The 15336-nt window shown below is 36.8% G+C and overlaps 1 protein-coding gene across 1 annotated transcript; it reads right to left on the reverse strand.

Annotated features, from left to right (window-relative positions):
* Nucleotides 1-6147: 6147 nt before the first annotated feature.
* On the reverse strand, nt 6148-15330 carry LOC120108886 (exocyst complex component EXO70A1-like). Its single transcript, XM_039122610.1, has 5 exons — nt 15301-15330; nt 15012-15224; nt 11986-12191; nt 6410-6610; nt 6148-6340 (listed from the first exon to the last, which is right to left on the reverse strand). Exons 1-5 carry the CDS (start codon nt 15310-15312, stop codon nt 6163-6165), a joined length of 810 nt encoding a protein of 269 aa, XP_038978538.1. The 5' UTR covers nt 15313-15330; the 3' UTR covers nt 6148-6162.
* Between the last annotated feature and the right edge of the window lie 6 nt (nt 15331-15336).

A 15336-nucleotide genomic window follows, 5' to 3' on the forward strand; every position in this document is an offset into this window, starting at 1 on the left:
CCTCTTTCTACTGTGCAACTTTAGAAATCATAGAAACCTTATAAAAGTAGCTAATGAAGTAAAAGAAAGAAAATAAAGAACAGAGGCAAGCAAGAAAGAGACGATGGTATTGTTTGATAGTTTGAACCTTTATAAATCTTCTATAGTTGTAAGTATCCTTGCATAGTTAATAATCCATTTTATAAATGACTATTTAATGTTACACCAGTTCAGGAATTCCATGTCTACCTCATTGTCCATAATCATTTTTGAAACCATATTCCTATTTGAAGTCTGAAGCACCTTGTGACCTTCCAATTTCAGCAAATTGTTTGAATAATGAAAGTTAAAATGCTATCTATTCTTGTTTTATATAAATTGAAGAATAGCTTTCATGATTTTCTAATCATTTTGCTGTAATAATTGTCCATTAAGTTAGTCTTCTAAACTTTGTTTTTCTATAACTAATCGACATCTAAAGCTAACAAAATTGAGCTATTCTAACAGAAATCTATCTTACTGTATTGAAGTGATTGCTTTTGATCTTCACTCAATCATATGGAATATCTGTGAATTATTATAATGAAATGAAACTTCTGGTCAGTCAAGGAACCCCTAGGAACAAGTATAATAGTTGGTTACCAATGAGCCCTAGCCAGCAGGTATAATAGTTTGCATCAATGAACCCTTTACCAGCAAGTACAATAGTTGGGTCTAAATGAACCCTTAGCTAATAGGCCTATTAATCAGTGAACCCATAATAATGGCATCATAGTTGCTTAATGACCAATTGTTACTGAAATGATTGAATATTTTCTTCTTAGGTGCTAGTGTATTCAAGTATTTTCAAATGTCTTTCAGTGTATTCAAGCATTTCTAAGTGTATTTCAATGTTTTATAAATGAATTTTCAACAATTTTGCACAGAATGGCAATGATGACACTAATTATTTCAATAAGCATTGATTCTTACTGCTTTTATTATTTTATTTTTTCTTGATTTTACATTGTTCACTATATTTGGGTACTTCCTGAGCAGTGTAGCTCATCATTGAACTATGATATTTCAAGGTGAGGAAAATGGTCAATATTATGCTCCTAGGAAGCTTAAAAGTGCTTTTGGTGTCCATAATGAAGCCACGTTGGTGACAAGCCAGCAATTCTGGATGCGGGCAGAGAGGGTTGTGAAGGTTATCAAGCCTTTAGACATCGTGCTTTGGGCTGTGGACCGTGAGAGGTACCCACAAGATGAGCTTCCTTATCACATGATGATGACTGCTAAGGAGCAAATCAAAGCGGATCTAGTGAATTTCTATGAGTACATAGACATCATTGAGCAGAGGTGGGACTACCAGAGGGTAGAAAGCTGCATCTAGTAGGTAAGAATATACATTAAAATAGTTGTTCATTGTCTAGTCTTATAGTTGGTCACGTCATACTAAAACAATGTAACTTGTATTTGTAACTTACTACTTGAACCCAAATGGTTTCAATACAACATCCCTTGATTTGCAATGGACAGTGAAGTTCTGTCCACCCTGTGCAATATGACATACAAGATGGAGCCTGATCCAAATGTAGCGTAGTGTCTTGAGGAGGTTAGTTAATTTATGTGGAGCATGTCTTTCATAATTTTAAATTTATTCAACATATTATAAACATCGCGGGCCATATCTCTTTTTCACAAACAACTATTTAGGGAGAGCTTCCACAGCTTTGGTGAACGAGATGTTATGCTCAACAAGGGCAGTATCATATGATTTCCAGGTATATTACATATGAACAATAGCTATTAAGTGGTGGTTGATATTTTATAGCTACCACCATCTTATATGTAATTTTGTTCAATGCTTTTACAACTAAGTGGTGTTTCATTTCAGGAGGTCTGCTCAACATCTTAGGTGGTTTGCTCTCCGAATCTTCTCGTAGACGGTTGTCCTCTAGTGGCTAGGAGCGCAACTGCTTCATATTTGCCCTAATCTATTCAACAAACAGAAGAACTATCTCACAAAAATGCCTAAGCGATCTACCTGCACTACATCTAAGGTTGAGGGGGCTTAAGTGTATCGAGGAAGTGGAGCTCAAGCATAATGATCCACTCCACAATGATTTGTACAGGATGATGAGGGTACGATTTGGCTTAAAAGCCAGCAGCAGGAGCCAAAACTGATGACCTAGGGATCGCCTCTAAGACCAACTAACATTGTAGCCGGCGAGACTAGGGTGGATTCGGAGGAAGACCAAAACGTAATATCCCATGCTCACATCCAATAGATCATGCAGAGGGTTAGTGGGAAATTAACCGTTAGATGATTCCATATCCAAGAGATCCTCCAGCGATTTTGATCGAGAGATGCCTCGAACGAGACCACCATACTAACATGGTCCAGCCAGTCAGAAGGGCATAGTCGATCATTCCAATAAAGCCAGTCAAAGGGGTGGGACAGGAAAGAAAGCAAATGAGAAAAAAGGCAAAGCCCTACGTCATGGTCCAAGAAACCTTCACGCTCATGGTCACATGGAAGTAGAAATGATTGATGTATCTAGTGGCTAGGGAGGTCAGACCACCACATATGGTTCATAGCTCGAGAGTAGGATTTGATTCACCGGAGAGTCTCAATTCACTCACGCCATGTAGGATAGGGACCACGACGCATGGCTAAAAGACCACAAGCATACGATTGCATATAGAAGATGGATTTCTCGAGATCATAGTGGACACAAACAAGGCTGCCACAGATGACATAGCATATAGGGTAGAATCCCTTGACGTATCAAGTTCGAAATCCTATATGGAATTATATGGATATGGGCTGGCTACTTATGAATATGCGTGCTTCGGAAACGTCATCCTCCAGTGACTACCATCCTACATAGCTTGAAGCACCTTTATAGATCGGAATTTTCTTTCAAGCTATTTGGACAGGTCGCTCCACAGCCACAGTATCAGGCAGATGACTCCTCCCAAAGCAACACCATCACCCACAGCACATACAGAGACCATATGGATTACGTATTTTATAAGGGCCCCACAAGCTTACAAGAGTAGGGCGCTTTGTTGGTTGGAGAATTGGGTTTGAGGCCCCTGCATATTGAAGACAACCCCGATGTCCACAAAAATATCACCATTCGATGAAATTTTAGATGTAAGTATATAAGTTGTACTAAATACATCTAATTGACTGTATCATTATATTTGGTATTCACTAATTGATTTAGATGTTGTATGTTGCTTTTCCTGGCGTACAAAGCTTGGAATCGCTTAAAAACATCAAATTAGGGTTTTAACCCTAATAAAAATATCAAAGACATCAAGAAACATCAAATTAGACTTAAAATCAATCAAAAGGCAAAAAAAGTATTACTTTTCATTAAATGTTAAAAAAAAATAAAAAAACAAAAAAAATAAAAAAACTGGCATGCAACATCGTATACCGGCATGCAACATCGTATATCGGCATGCAAACATCATATCGTGTGTCGATACCATACCATACCAAACTAGTAGATAACCGACATGGGGCAGGGCACAAATACCAAGTCAACGTACCTTGGTTGCAGCCCTAAGTTTAATTCAAGTAAAATATATTCATGTCTACATGCATAAATGAAAATATGGATGCATATGGATGATAGTTTTGATAGTATAAGTCTAACAGAATATAGAAATGAATCATTAAGAATGCAATGACTCATAGAATACTCAAGAATAGAAGGCCACATGTAGAGAAAAAACATACCAAATCGTTAATAAAAGACCTATATGCAGTAGTAGAACTTCAGCAACTGCAAGCCTCAAAGACTCGCGCAACTCTTTGATCTGGGACTGTCCATTGACACTGCTTTTGATGGAGCTCCTCAAACTGCATTGTTGAATGACTTAAATCTGATGATAGCAAGCGTGGGTCAGTTCTGTGATACATTATAAACATTATTAGCAAGCTGGGAAAACCTAATCTAACTTCCTGACCTCTCTTCACAGCCGATCTTGACGACTCCACTGCTGGTGCCTCCATCACTTCCAACCACACTACTACCTCCCGATGAAGTCAAACCTTGACCAGAGAGCTCTGCAATACCCTGGAGTTGATGAAGAAGTACAGTTATACAGCCTGAAAAGTATTTACTGTTCAATATATGAGGATATTCTGTTTGACCAATGGTTGACGCAATATCTTTTGGCTCAACTGAAGATCCCTAGATAAAACCATTGATATTTTGTAACTCAGCAATCCCCACATTAAATTAACAACGGAATATAATCAACCAATAATTTAATTTGAGAAGAAAGCAAAGTGGAGACATAGAATGTGCATAAGTGGTCATCAGTCCGGAAGATGAGATAAAAAAGTCACAACCGGTCAAAAACAACCATATCTATAAGCATATGTTCGCTGTAGTTCGCATCTTCAACCAGCTCATAATCTTTCTACAGTTGATATACGATAAATTTCTTTGCAATATGGTATATCGTACCGGCCCGAACAGAATGGTATAAGGCGTACTGTACCATACCAATTCGATACCGGTATCCGGTACGGGTGGCATACCGACACTCGGTAATGCCAAACAAAATTCGTATTGTACTGTACCGACATTGTGCTAGCGTGGCACCGATACGGAGTTTGATACCGAGACAACGAGCCTTGCTTTGCAGGATCAGATATATTGATATTAAATTATTTTGTTAGGGTTATGGATTTGTAGAAAATGAGCATATATTTTATTCCATTATTTCTATTTAAAATGTTAATTAGAGAGAGAAAAAAATAGATATATCAAGTACAATAAAAATAATAAGCAATCAATATGAGATTGTACACAGCTAAGCCAAGCTAGGAGCCCATTGCATCAGAGAATAGTTAGTGCTTAAGGATTTCCACATCCACTTTTTTGTGCACATGGAAAGACCAAAGTCCATGTACTCTCCATTCCAGCATCTTGTGGATTGATTTGTAGGTCGAACATACATATCAGGGTTGTTAGGTTGTATAATTCTGCTCTTCAGAAACTGCGGTTGATTAAAGGATTTGGAAAATTATAAAGGAAGCACATCCAGCACACTCTAACGAGATGCATCACTAAACTCTCTGATTTATTTAGAATTCTAAAATCCTGCACTACAGTTACTTTAGCAGATTATTGCAGATTGCTAGAATTTTGCTAAATAAATCATGCAACATTTAAAATTTACTCTATATTTTCAAAGAAATGGTTGCATTTTTTAAAACTGATATATCTCAATATGTACAGGAGCATATTGATTTAGTATAAGTATATAATAGCATACAGTAATAGCATTGTCCATATAATGTTACCAAGTGCGGCTAATAATTCAACATCTAGTGTGTTCCTCCATCAAAATCTACTGTGACTTAGAACTCAGTATGGCTCAAAAACATGACTAGATCACTAGCTCATATTTATTTTTTTTTCTGAAAAATATTATCCAGGTCTACAATTAAGGCTGCAAGCAGGTCAGTTTTAATAGGGATTTGCAGACCCCAAATCCAATCCATATTTGAATCAAATCAAAAAATTGAATCCGAGCCTAACTCATATCCATTTAAGATGGATTTGAGATTTCTATTATTGATCCATCATTTTTCTTTTTTTTCAGTCAAATTGTTTGAGGAGAATCCAAACAAAACTACAAAAGACAGCATAACTTTGTTAATTATATCAAATTGTTATTCAAGAAAGTAACAATTACACAACATATAGACACTACCAACAACTCATTCCAATAAAATTTGATTGATAACCACAGTTATTATAATCAACAACAAAACTTAGTGATTAACAAAACAGAAGTTGCTATTGAAAGTAAATTATTTTTCTCAAATTCAAAGAGGGTTGTAAAACATGTAGGGTATTAGTTTCAGGTCAGTTGGGTTTGGTGTTAATTTAATAGTGGTTCCTAATGATTGAAATCCAATTTATTTTCAAAATGGGTCATATTTTTCAATCCAAGCCTAATCCAAATTCAGATTAGACCAGGTTATTTTTCGATCGGTTCCTGACTGGAAGTCCGTCAATCCAATCCACTCATGGGCTTCCTGCAAAAAAAAAAAAAAAACAGCAACAGACAAAGCACCAGGGTGTAGGACAGTGCTACCATAAAATCAACACTGAACACAAGGTAGGATATTTTGAATGCCAAGGACATTAAAAGAGCATCAACCTAAAGTATTTGAACAAAAATACATGACATTTTCGAAGAGGGACACTTGTATGCTGAGTTAGGTTTAAGAAACCAAACCTTCGCCCAAGCAACCCTTCTATACTGATTTGCATTTTGCTGCACAATCCTTCGATGCCTTTGAATCCAGTCATCACCCAGTAAGTCCTTTGCTTCTGATCTGAAAATAATAAAGAGGCATTGTTTTTATCCAAATTAAATGCTCCAGTCATCTAATTGTATAACATACCTGCGCACAGATCTGACCATATAGTGGATGTTATTCATCAGAAATAGGTACATCAAAGCAGGATCCTTGTACTGCTTTGATTTTCCATCCAAATTAGTCTGAAGAGCTTGCATAATATGCATTGTTACAGATGCCAGTTCGGAGTTTGAATCATCCCCAGGTTTAAAGTCCTGGAAAAGCTGCTTCAGTGTTGTTTGATAGCTGTAAATGTTTGGTTAGTTGCTTTCTCAAACAGCTACATGGTGCATTTTATCTTGCTGAAGATAAAAGGTCACGAAATAATCAAACAAAGCAACAGGATAATTTCATAATCCACAGATTAAGCATATAAATGAGTATCTACAGAGCACAAGATATTTGTCAAGTAACATTGCATGCATATGAATAATTTGAAATACATTTAAAACAGGTCAAAGAAAAAATTTTCCAGGAGAGGAGAAAAGATCCAGAAACAAATATAAAATGGAAACATTTTCTTCCAAAATAACCATCCCTAGCAAGAACTCAATAATTCCATTAGCACTAAGTTTTACATGAACAAAACGTCATATCAGCAGCCTGTTGATTGTATGAGCAATAACCCAATTAATCATGATCTTAGATCCCATATATGACTAGTTTCTGCGTAAGAAATTTAACTGCTGCATGAACATTGGATTCATTCATTTTTAGAGTTTCAAAGAGGGCAAGAAGAGTGAATCTGGAAGATCTCTAATGCCAAGAGTTTCAATTAGAATATAGCTCAAGACACCCCCTCCAGAAGCAACATCCAAATCATTTAAAACACAATTTCTGAAAGAAAAGAAGGGCAAGGCATCTCCAATCATTTCTTAGTACATATTCAGGCATGTGCCTGCCCCTAAGGGTAGTCCAGTCAATGGTTTAAAAGTCATGACATGATGGGTGACATGTCAACCAGTGGCCAGCACGGCACATGATGTGTGACATGTCCCATGATGTGGCAAGCCAAGACGCATGCCTTGTTGTGCTGGAACACTCATTTGTGCAGTAGATCACTATCAACTGGAAGCAACCCAATGTTGCATGCTGGTGTTGAATCAGAAAGTTACGAACTAGCCAGAATGGACAGGCAAGACAGCACTTGAAGCCCTGTCCAGTAACAATCATTTGTTTCATATTAAAAGATATTGTAATAATAGCATTATTCATGAGCATAAACAATGTCCTGATCACCCAAACACGAGTTTTCATGACAAAAAAACGGGAGTGGATACATCAGTCCTTTTCATGTTTAGTAATAGCTTCCAACATGATTGAACAATTGTGTGACAATGTTTAGACCTAACTCTATAAATACACCCTCTTCTATACTAAATGCATCTTTGTGCATTCTCTCTCCAGATAACATTTAAAAAGAGAGAGAGAGAGAAGATCAATCAAAAATGAGAGCAAAAGTTAGCAATTCATATACAATGTGTACATGTGTAAGGCCAAAAAATACTAAATTTATACATTTCAATAACTGACGAGATTACAGACACCCATTAAACAGCCTCAAAGTCATGTCTAATCACAAGACTGGCTGTCAAGAATCATTCTTATTTAAAAACAGCATGTTCCAAAAGAAGGCAATGGTTCTCAAGAATCTAAACAATGGGCCTTCACAATATTTTCCCCCCAAACATACCTAAGTTAGAACATGGTCCACTTACCCATCGACCCCTACACTGCCTTAAAACCACCTAAACATCCTTAATCATCTGATAACCTAACCCGAGAACTATTATTAATCTCAACCAATTCTATAAAACATCTTCAAACCCTACTCCTTCTAAGAGCACCAGAACATAAGATTGGATCTTGAAGACAGCCAACAGAGGACATCAGCACAACATCAGGATTTCTTGCACATGGCCCACTGGCCTGATGAAGATTTCATGCTGAAGTTTGACTCATCTATTAATCTTTGGTCGAGTAACTTTGGCAATGCATCATGTACAAGAGATCATGTTTCATTGCAAGCTGGATTATTGTCAAGTAAATTCTGCATGCCATCTGATTCCAGACCGATGATATCCTATACCACCAAATCCTTAGAAACCTACTTGCTTCTTATATCACCATTTTTGCATGGATTTGACATTTTTTTGCATGCACTCCAATAAAGTTGCATTCAAAGACATAACCTGACCCACTACATATGCCTTTTTCAGACCTTACTCACTGTCCTCCTCTTTCTCTCTCTCTCCTCCCTTGGATGGTTTTTGGTCTGACTTGGATGTGAACCCTGCGTACCTACCCTCCTCCCCCTTGCCTTTTCAATTCAAGAGGGTGCCTCCCATTCACTCTTTCCTTTTTCCTTGTTCTAGCCAGGCATCACCAGGCTAGTGGGGCAGCCAGAGAGTAAGAGAAAGAGTGAGGAAGAGAATGAATAAAAAAAGGAGAGAGAATGAGGAAGTGAATTAAAGAGGTGAAAGAAGGAAATAAAGAGAGAGCTAGGGAAGAGAAGAGTTGAGTTTGAGAAAACAGGGACCTCCTTTAAAGTCTAATTAAGAGCTTCTTATCTTTATTTTTCAGTCTACATCTTTCATTTGCTGCCAACCCAACTCTCTTTTATCCTCGAAGTTAGTTTGATATGAAGCTTTAAGTAGCAATTCCATCTATTCATTTTTCACGTTCTTCAAATTCATCTTCGGAGTCCAGCAAACTATTTCATACTTGGACCCTAATACATCCTAGAATTTTCAGAAGGACAAATATCTAATTTCAGAATCCAAACTGAAATACAACCATGTGAATCCAAGCAGCATAAAATCACTAATAGATTGAAACAAGAGGCAATCAGCATGCAATAATTGAAGCTAGAAGCCATGAACCAGTTCAACCGGCACCAGATCCAGTAAATCAGCATAAATCAACCATGAACAACAACTTAAAGATTTGCATGAAATAAACAACTTCAATAAAAGTAACTAGCATACAATCCACTAAAGTGCATGGCCGAGAAATGAAAATCATATCTAAAAACTAACTGGCATCCAGAAACTGCTCAAACAAGAATACAATATGTTCTCTCCAGCCCTAGAAAACAAATAATGCCGAAAGGTAAGATGGTAGGTGTGTTTGAATCAACAAGGGAAGTGAAAGATGTAGAAGTCAGAAAGAAATCCAAGATAAAAGAAATCTCACCAAAAAAAAAGAACCTGGATGTACAATAGTATCTACATCCATTTGTCCCACAAAGTTTTCAAAGAAAAGTAAAGAGATAAGGAGAGAGCATCGCAGTCTTTTCTTATCTAAAATCGATTGCTTGATCTAGTGTTTAGAGCACTGAAACTCAACCCGTGCTGCTCCATAACTGATTTATCAAGATCCTAAGCAAGATACACCATACCATACCGAACCAAAAAAATACAGTGTACCGTACTGAACCAGACAGTACAGGACGTACCAAATCATACCGGTTCGGTACCAGGACGTGGTATTGGAGGCATATCAGTACTCGATATGCAGAACTAGCCCCCGTATTGGGCATACCGACATACTAATAGGGTAGCACCGGTACAAGGCTCAGTACTGAGACGATGTACCTTGATACTAAGGCTAATTACTTATCTCGGTGTTGCATGACGGACAATGTGGACATCATTTAAATATGTTGTACACTCAAAAATAGAAGAAATAATGATGAAATCCCACTAGGGAAACAAAGAAAGACATGATCATTCACCTACATCATGATGCCCATGTCAGACCAAGAACCCAAGTCCTCTCTTAACAGCTGAGTTCTATACGAACACTTTGTTGCAATTTTTGGTAGAAACATGCTACCCACTGTGTTGGTTTCTGCACTTCAATGCCACATTGAGACATGAATCCATTAGACCTTAGCAACTTAGTGGTAGGCTGTGCGGATAATATACAGCTTGTTGGATCTTGCCTCATTCTAGATTTGATATGTCATCCAATCCAGCACAATCCAATCTGAAGCGATGGGTACAAGATGGTAAGTTTGCAGATATAATCAAATCTAGTAGATTTGGTGTTAGCACACAAATGAGATAATTCTTCAGACACCTCTGAGATGCATAGTTGATAATATTTACAGGATCATGACTAGGACACATATACTAATGCATGTTTTTTGGGGGATTTATTATTGAAACCCTTCGAGCTTGTTAGGTTTGGCAGTGGACATTGACTCATCTTACTAGTGTTCAGACCAAATACGTTAGTGTTTTAAAGGCATATACACGCATGGTCGGCAGAATCATCCCGAACCGGGCGGTTCTGCCCGTTCCAAGCCATATCGGTGGCTCACTGGTACAGTTCGGGCTATAAAAACAGCACGCTGCCGGAGCCAGAGAAGAAGAAGAGAAAGAGAGAGCGAGCGGCGGAGGGAGGGAGGAGAGGTAGTGGACGCCAACGGAGGGCCGGTGGAGGCCGCGGGGCCCAAGGCCGCAGCTAGTTCTCCTGTTTCAAACAAAACAAGGGTCCGGCCGCAGCTAAAAAATTTTGAGATTTTTTAAGTGAAGTCGGCAAGCGATATGCCGACTTCACTTAAAAATTTCAAAATTTTTTAGCCCCAGTCGATTCCCCTGCGTCCGCCGCCTCTCCTTCTCCCTCCCTCCCCTGTTCTCTTCTCTTTCTCTTCTCTTTCTCCGGCTCCGGCAGCGCGCCCTCTCTCGGTACGGGCCCAGCATAGCCCACACCGAGTCGTCCCGCTGGAGAACCGGTACGGTGCCCAGTACCGGTTCCTCCGGCCTTGTGTACATGTGTCACGTTCCAAAGCTCCCAATGAGGATAATGATTTAAAGATAAAGAAGATTTAGAAGTGTATTTGCTTCTTGATTAAAGTAGACCTCTGGTCAAAACTTGAAAATGAAGATGTAGATATGAGTAAATTGGAGCAAGTTTATGCTTGACAATTATACAAACAATACAACGAGGGAAAATAATCTAAAATGACTTTGGCATATGCAACATCATCCAAAAGCGACAACCAGCAGGAGTAGGGACCTCAAGTTCAAGTTGAAGAAGTTCAAGTTGAATTATCAAGAGTGAATAAAAGACTTCGAATGGATGTGATGAGAAGCATTAAAAAATAACCAAGAAAGATTTTGAAGAGTCCATTTTAAAATATTTGACACGGGATACCACTCCATGGTTGAGATAAGGCCTCTATAATTCATAAACCAGACCTAAAATAAACAGAACAATGCTTTTGTTTTTTGCCTATAGTCACGTTCCAAAAACTAACTGAAAATATAGCTCTATAATAAGTAAATACAGCATCTGTATCGAAAGATAATAGATAATTCATATTTCCTACTTTATAGATAAAGCAACAGCTGCAATCGTATTTAAGCTATATTAACAAGTAAATAAAAGGGACTAGCAAAAGGATTAAAGGAACATTTTTATAAAAAAATTTATGACCGTAAACAAATAAACTCAACTCAGATACAGCCACATGCAAGAACAGGAATAACTATAGTCAAATTCCTAGGAAAACACATGAATTATGAAAGAGGTGCATCTGTTATTGCTAATAAATTATGTAATTTTCATGGCAAAATTTGGTATCTAAAGGTAGAATAAATGAAAATACTTACTCAAAGAGGAATTTCACATAATTAATGACATAGCTAGTTAAAGGGTGGACAGTTCCATCAGCAACAGTTGTTTTTGTTGCATCTTTCTCAACTGCCTCCTCAAAATCACCAAAGGTTTCCTTGGCAGTTTGAGCCAAGTGTCTTGTCAAACCCAATGCAGATTCTCGCATTTCAGAACAAGCTTTGACCTCAAATATTGTTTCGACCTGACCAATCAATTAAAGGCAATCCCATCATTTACTATTTGGTGAAAAGAATGATACTTTCCAAATATAAACAGCTCTCATACATATGCCAATAAATTAAATAATTGGGATGAGCTTAAAAAATGTAAAGCGAACAGGTATAGCATGTAAATGACTATAGCCTCATACCAATTACCCAAAATGTCAATTCCCATAAGTTTTATTAAAGCAATAGCAAATCCAATTGCAACGTTTCATTGGGCATATCAATCTTACATGATATCCTTTATCAGTTATTATTTGTCTGTTAAAATGAGCTAGCCCTGTCATAGCCCTACTCCCCTTACCAAATTAAAGCACACATAAGCACAAACCTACACATACAGATAAAGATATCAATATATACATGCATATATTTAAAAATGGCAGCCTAGTGCACAAGCCTCCCTCAACTGCTAGGTCTAGGGAGAGTCAGATTTACGCAACCTTACCTCGTGCGGAAAGGTTATTTCCATGTTTCAAACTCGTGACACCCAAGTTAAAATGGAGCAACCTTGCAATTGTGCTAAGGCTCACACTCTGCGCATATTTATCTATTCTATATAAAAATAACAATTTTGAATTTGAAGAATATTCCATTCTAATATCATCTATCATTTTTCTACCCAAAAGCTCTTCCATTTCTCTTACAATACATAAGTAATTCCTATTCAAATAAATTTGACTATTTTTTAAAAATTAGATATTCGAATCCTAACTTTAAAAATTAATACGTAAAAATTGTATTAATCAATCTTTTAAGCAAAATATGCCATTTCGGTACCAGGCATGTACTAGTACCACCCTTTACTGTGTCGGTACGCCCGATGTGGGAGCCGATTCGGCATACCGAATGTCGGTAAGCCTCTCGTACCACATACCGGGTTCAGCACTGATACAATACGCCCTGTACTATCCAGTTTGGTACAGTATACATATCTTGCTTTTAAGAGTGACAACACAAGAAAAAATATAAGAAAAATCCCACTATTCTTTTAAAGTTATATATAATATAATCTAAAATTTTATATTTATTTTTCTTCTCAAATATGCATGGCACACATGAGGTTGCTAGTACATAAAAAATGATATTGACACATTTAAATATGTTTAATATGTCTTGCTGTTTCCCAAAAAGCCATTAAGAACTATATAAGAAAGCCTTATGTAAACATAAAAATACATCATGTCTTCCCCTTGCGACTCTCTGCCTCTTACAGTTCTCCATCTGCACGCTTGTCAAGATATGGCATTTCTCTTGCATTTGCTTCCCCCTTCTCATGAAATTCAAAGCTCTCTACCTATACACCTGGTGGTCCACTATTCTGTTTGAAAATAAAATAACTTCATGTAGTCTATGTTCTGCCAACAAGGTAGCAAAGTTAATATAAACATTCTCTCTAACATTTCAATTTTTCTTACAAAACTCTAACCCATTTTGTCAATATGGAGTCTAGAAGCACTATATTTCCTTATTTTGAGGGAAGCAATTTACAAACTAAATCTTTTCTTCTTCCACCACTCAGTTTTTTTATTGATATTCTCTTCCCAGTTACATGCATTTCCAATCTTCTTTCACTTTTTAAATTTCTAATTTTTTATTTTTTCCAACATTTTAGCATTGTTGTACAATGATTTATCTACTTTTAACTTTAATCTCTTCTTTTTCCAAATTGTGTATTTCAATCTAGTACCTTCATTTGTCATTTTTGTGGGTATATATTCATCTTAATTATCTAATTTGAAGAAGTTTTCATAATTATGTCATTTTCATATCATCATGAATTCCTGATATTTCTTAGTCCATTTTTTATTTCTATTAATTCTGCCTTACTCCTTTTCTTTAATTTTTTTTCATTTTCAACTTTGTTTTACAGAACCTACAATATATGTGTTGCATCTAGAGAACATCATCAAAAACAGAGTAAGCAGCAGTACAAACAACTCCAAAGCAAAACCTTCATTGTTTAAAATGTTTTTATGCAGAACATAAAAATACAATTTTTTCCCTGCAATAACCATCTCAGTTGATGTTAAAACATATCATAATATGATGGTGTTGGATTACAATCAATGTTGTCATCAGCAATCTTCTAGGCACTAAGGGGACCATTTGAACAGATATTTAGTTACCCTTTTAACAGATATTTCCAAAAATAGTATTTAGTTATAACATACAAACAACATTTTCCAACTTCCAAGAATTCCACTAATAAATCGTACAAGTCAAACAAATTACGCAAATTCATTAGTTAAAGGAACAATATTAGTTAATTGTACTTGCATAGTATAAAATATAATAGTGGTAAGTTAACATGTTGCTTTGAGTCTTCAAACTCCAGAACTTTTTCTGAAGAATCTATGAAACAGCAAGAACTATAGAGTGAAACTCAACTTGATGAAACTAAGGTCAAGATTTTTCAAATGCCCAAGCACTTTAAGTATCTTGACTGTGACATGGAACAATGCTGACAGAACCCATGATGGCAATTGTGCGATCCCAAATTTATAAGAATCTGACTCATAGTACAAAGTTCAAGAACTGGCACAGCTTTAAATGATAAATACAATATGTACAGATACTTTACCTACTCACATAACAAATTGGTAAGAGACAAGGCTTCAGAAAGCATTACATCACGTGAATGTCGTGTGTCATAAGGACAGTATAAATTTTGTCACATAACTGTGGCTGTTGCACAATGTAACTAAAAGTTACAACAAGCAACAAGATCACCACCACCCAAGTCAGGAGGTAAAGTATGCTCATAACTGTGGTGTTCAAAGAAACATATATTATACCTCAGGTTGAAGTTCCCTCATTATTTCATACATGTCTAGAAGAACAAACAGCTTTTCTGGCGACCTTTTGCTTTTAGCAATAGCCTCTCCAAAACTAAGTAGCACCGCTACACTGTTTGCAGTTACTTCAGCAAAACACTGATCCTTGAGAGACGCAATGCCTTCAAAGATTTGATCACATAATTGACGTTCCCCAGCAAAAAGCAGCTTGACCTGTTTCAAGCATGGTCAAAATACTTGAGAAACAAAAGCAATACACTCTAAAAGTGATTTTTATACAGATCATTACTGCAATTCGCATGAAGTGAATCCAATTGCCAATTTT

The sequence above is a fragment of the Phoenix dactylifera genome, unplaced genomic scaffold (genome assembly GCF_009389715.1).
Source record: "Phoenix dactylifera cultivar Barhee BC4 unplaced genomic scaffold, palm_55x_up_171113_PBpolish2nd_filt_p 001615F, whole genome shotgun sequence".
Taxonomy (NCBI): domain Eukaryota; kingdom Viridiplantae; phylum Streptophyta; class Magnoliopsida; order Arecales; family Arecaceae; genus Phoenix; species Phoenix dactylifera.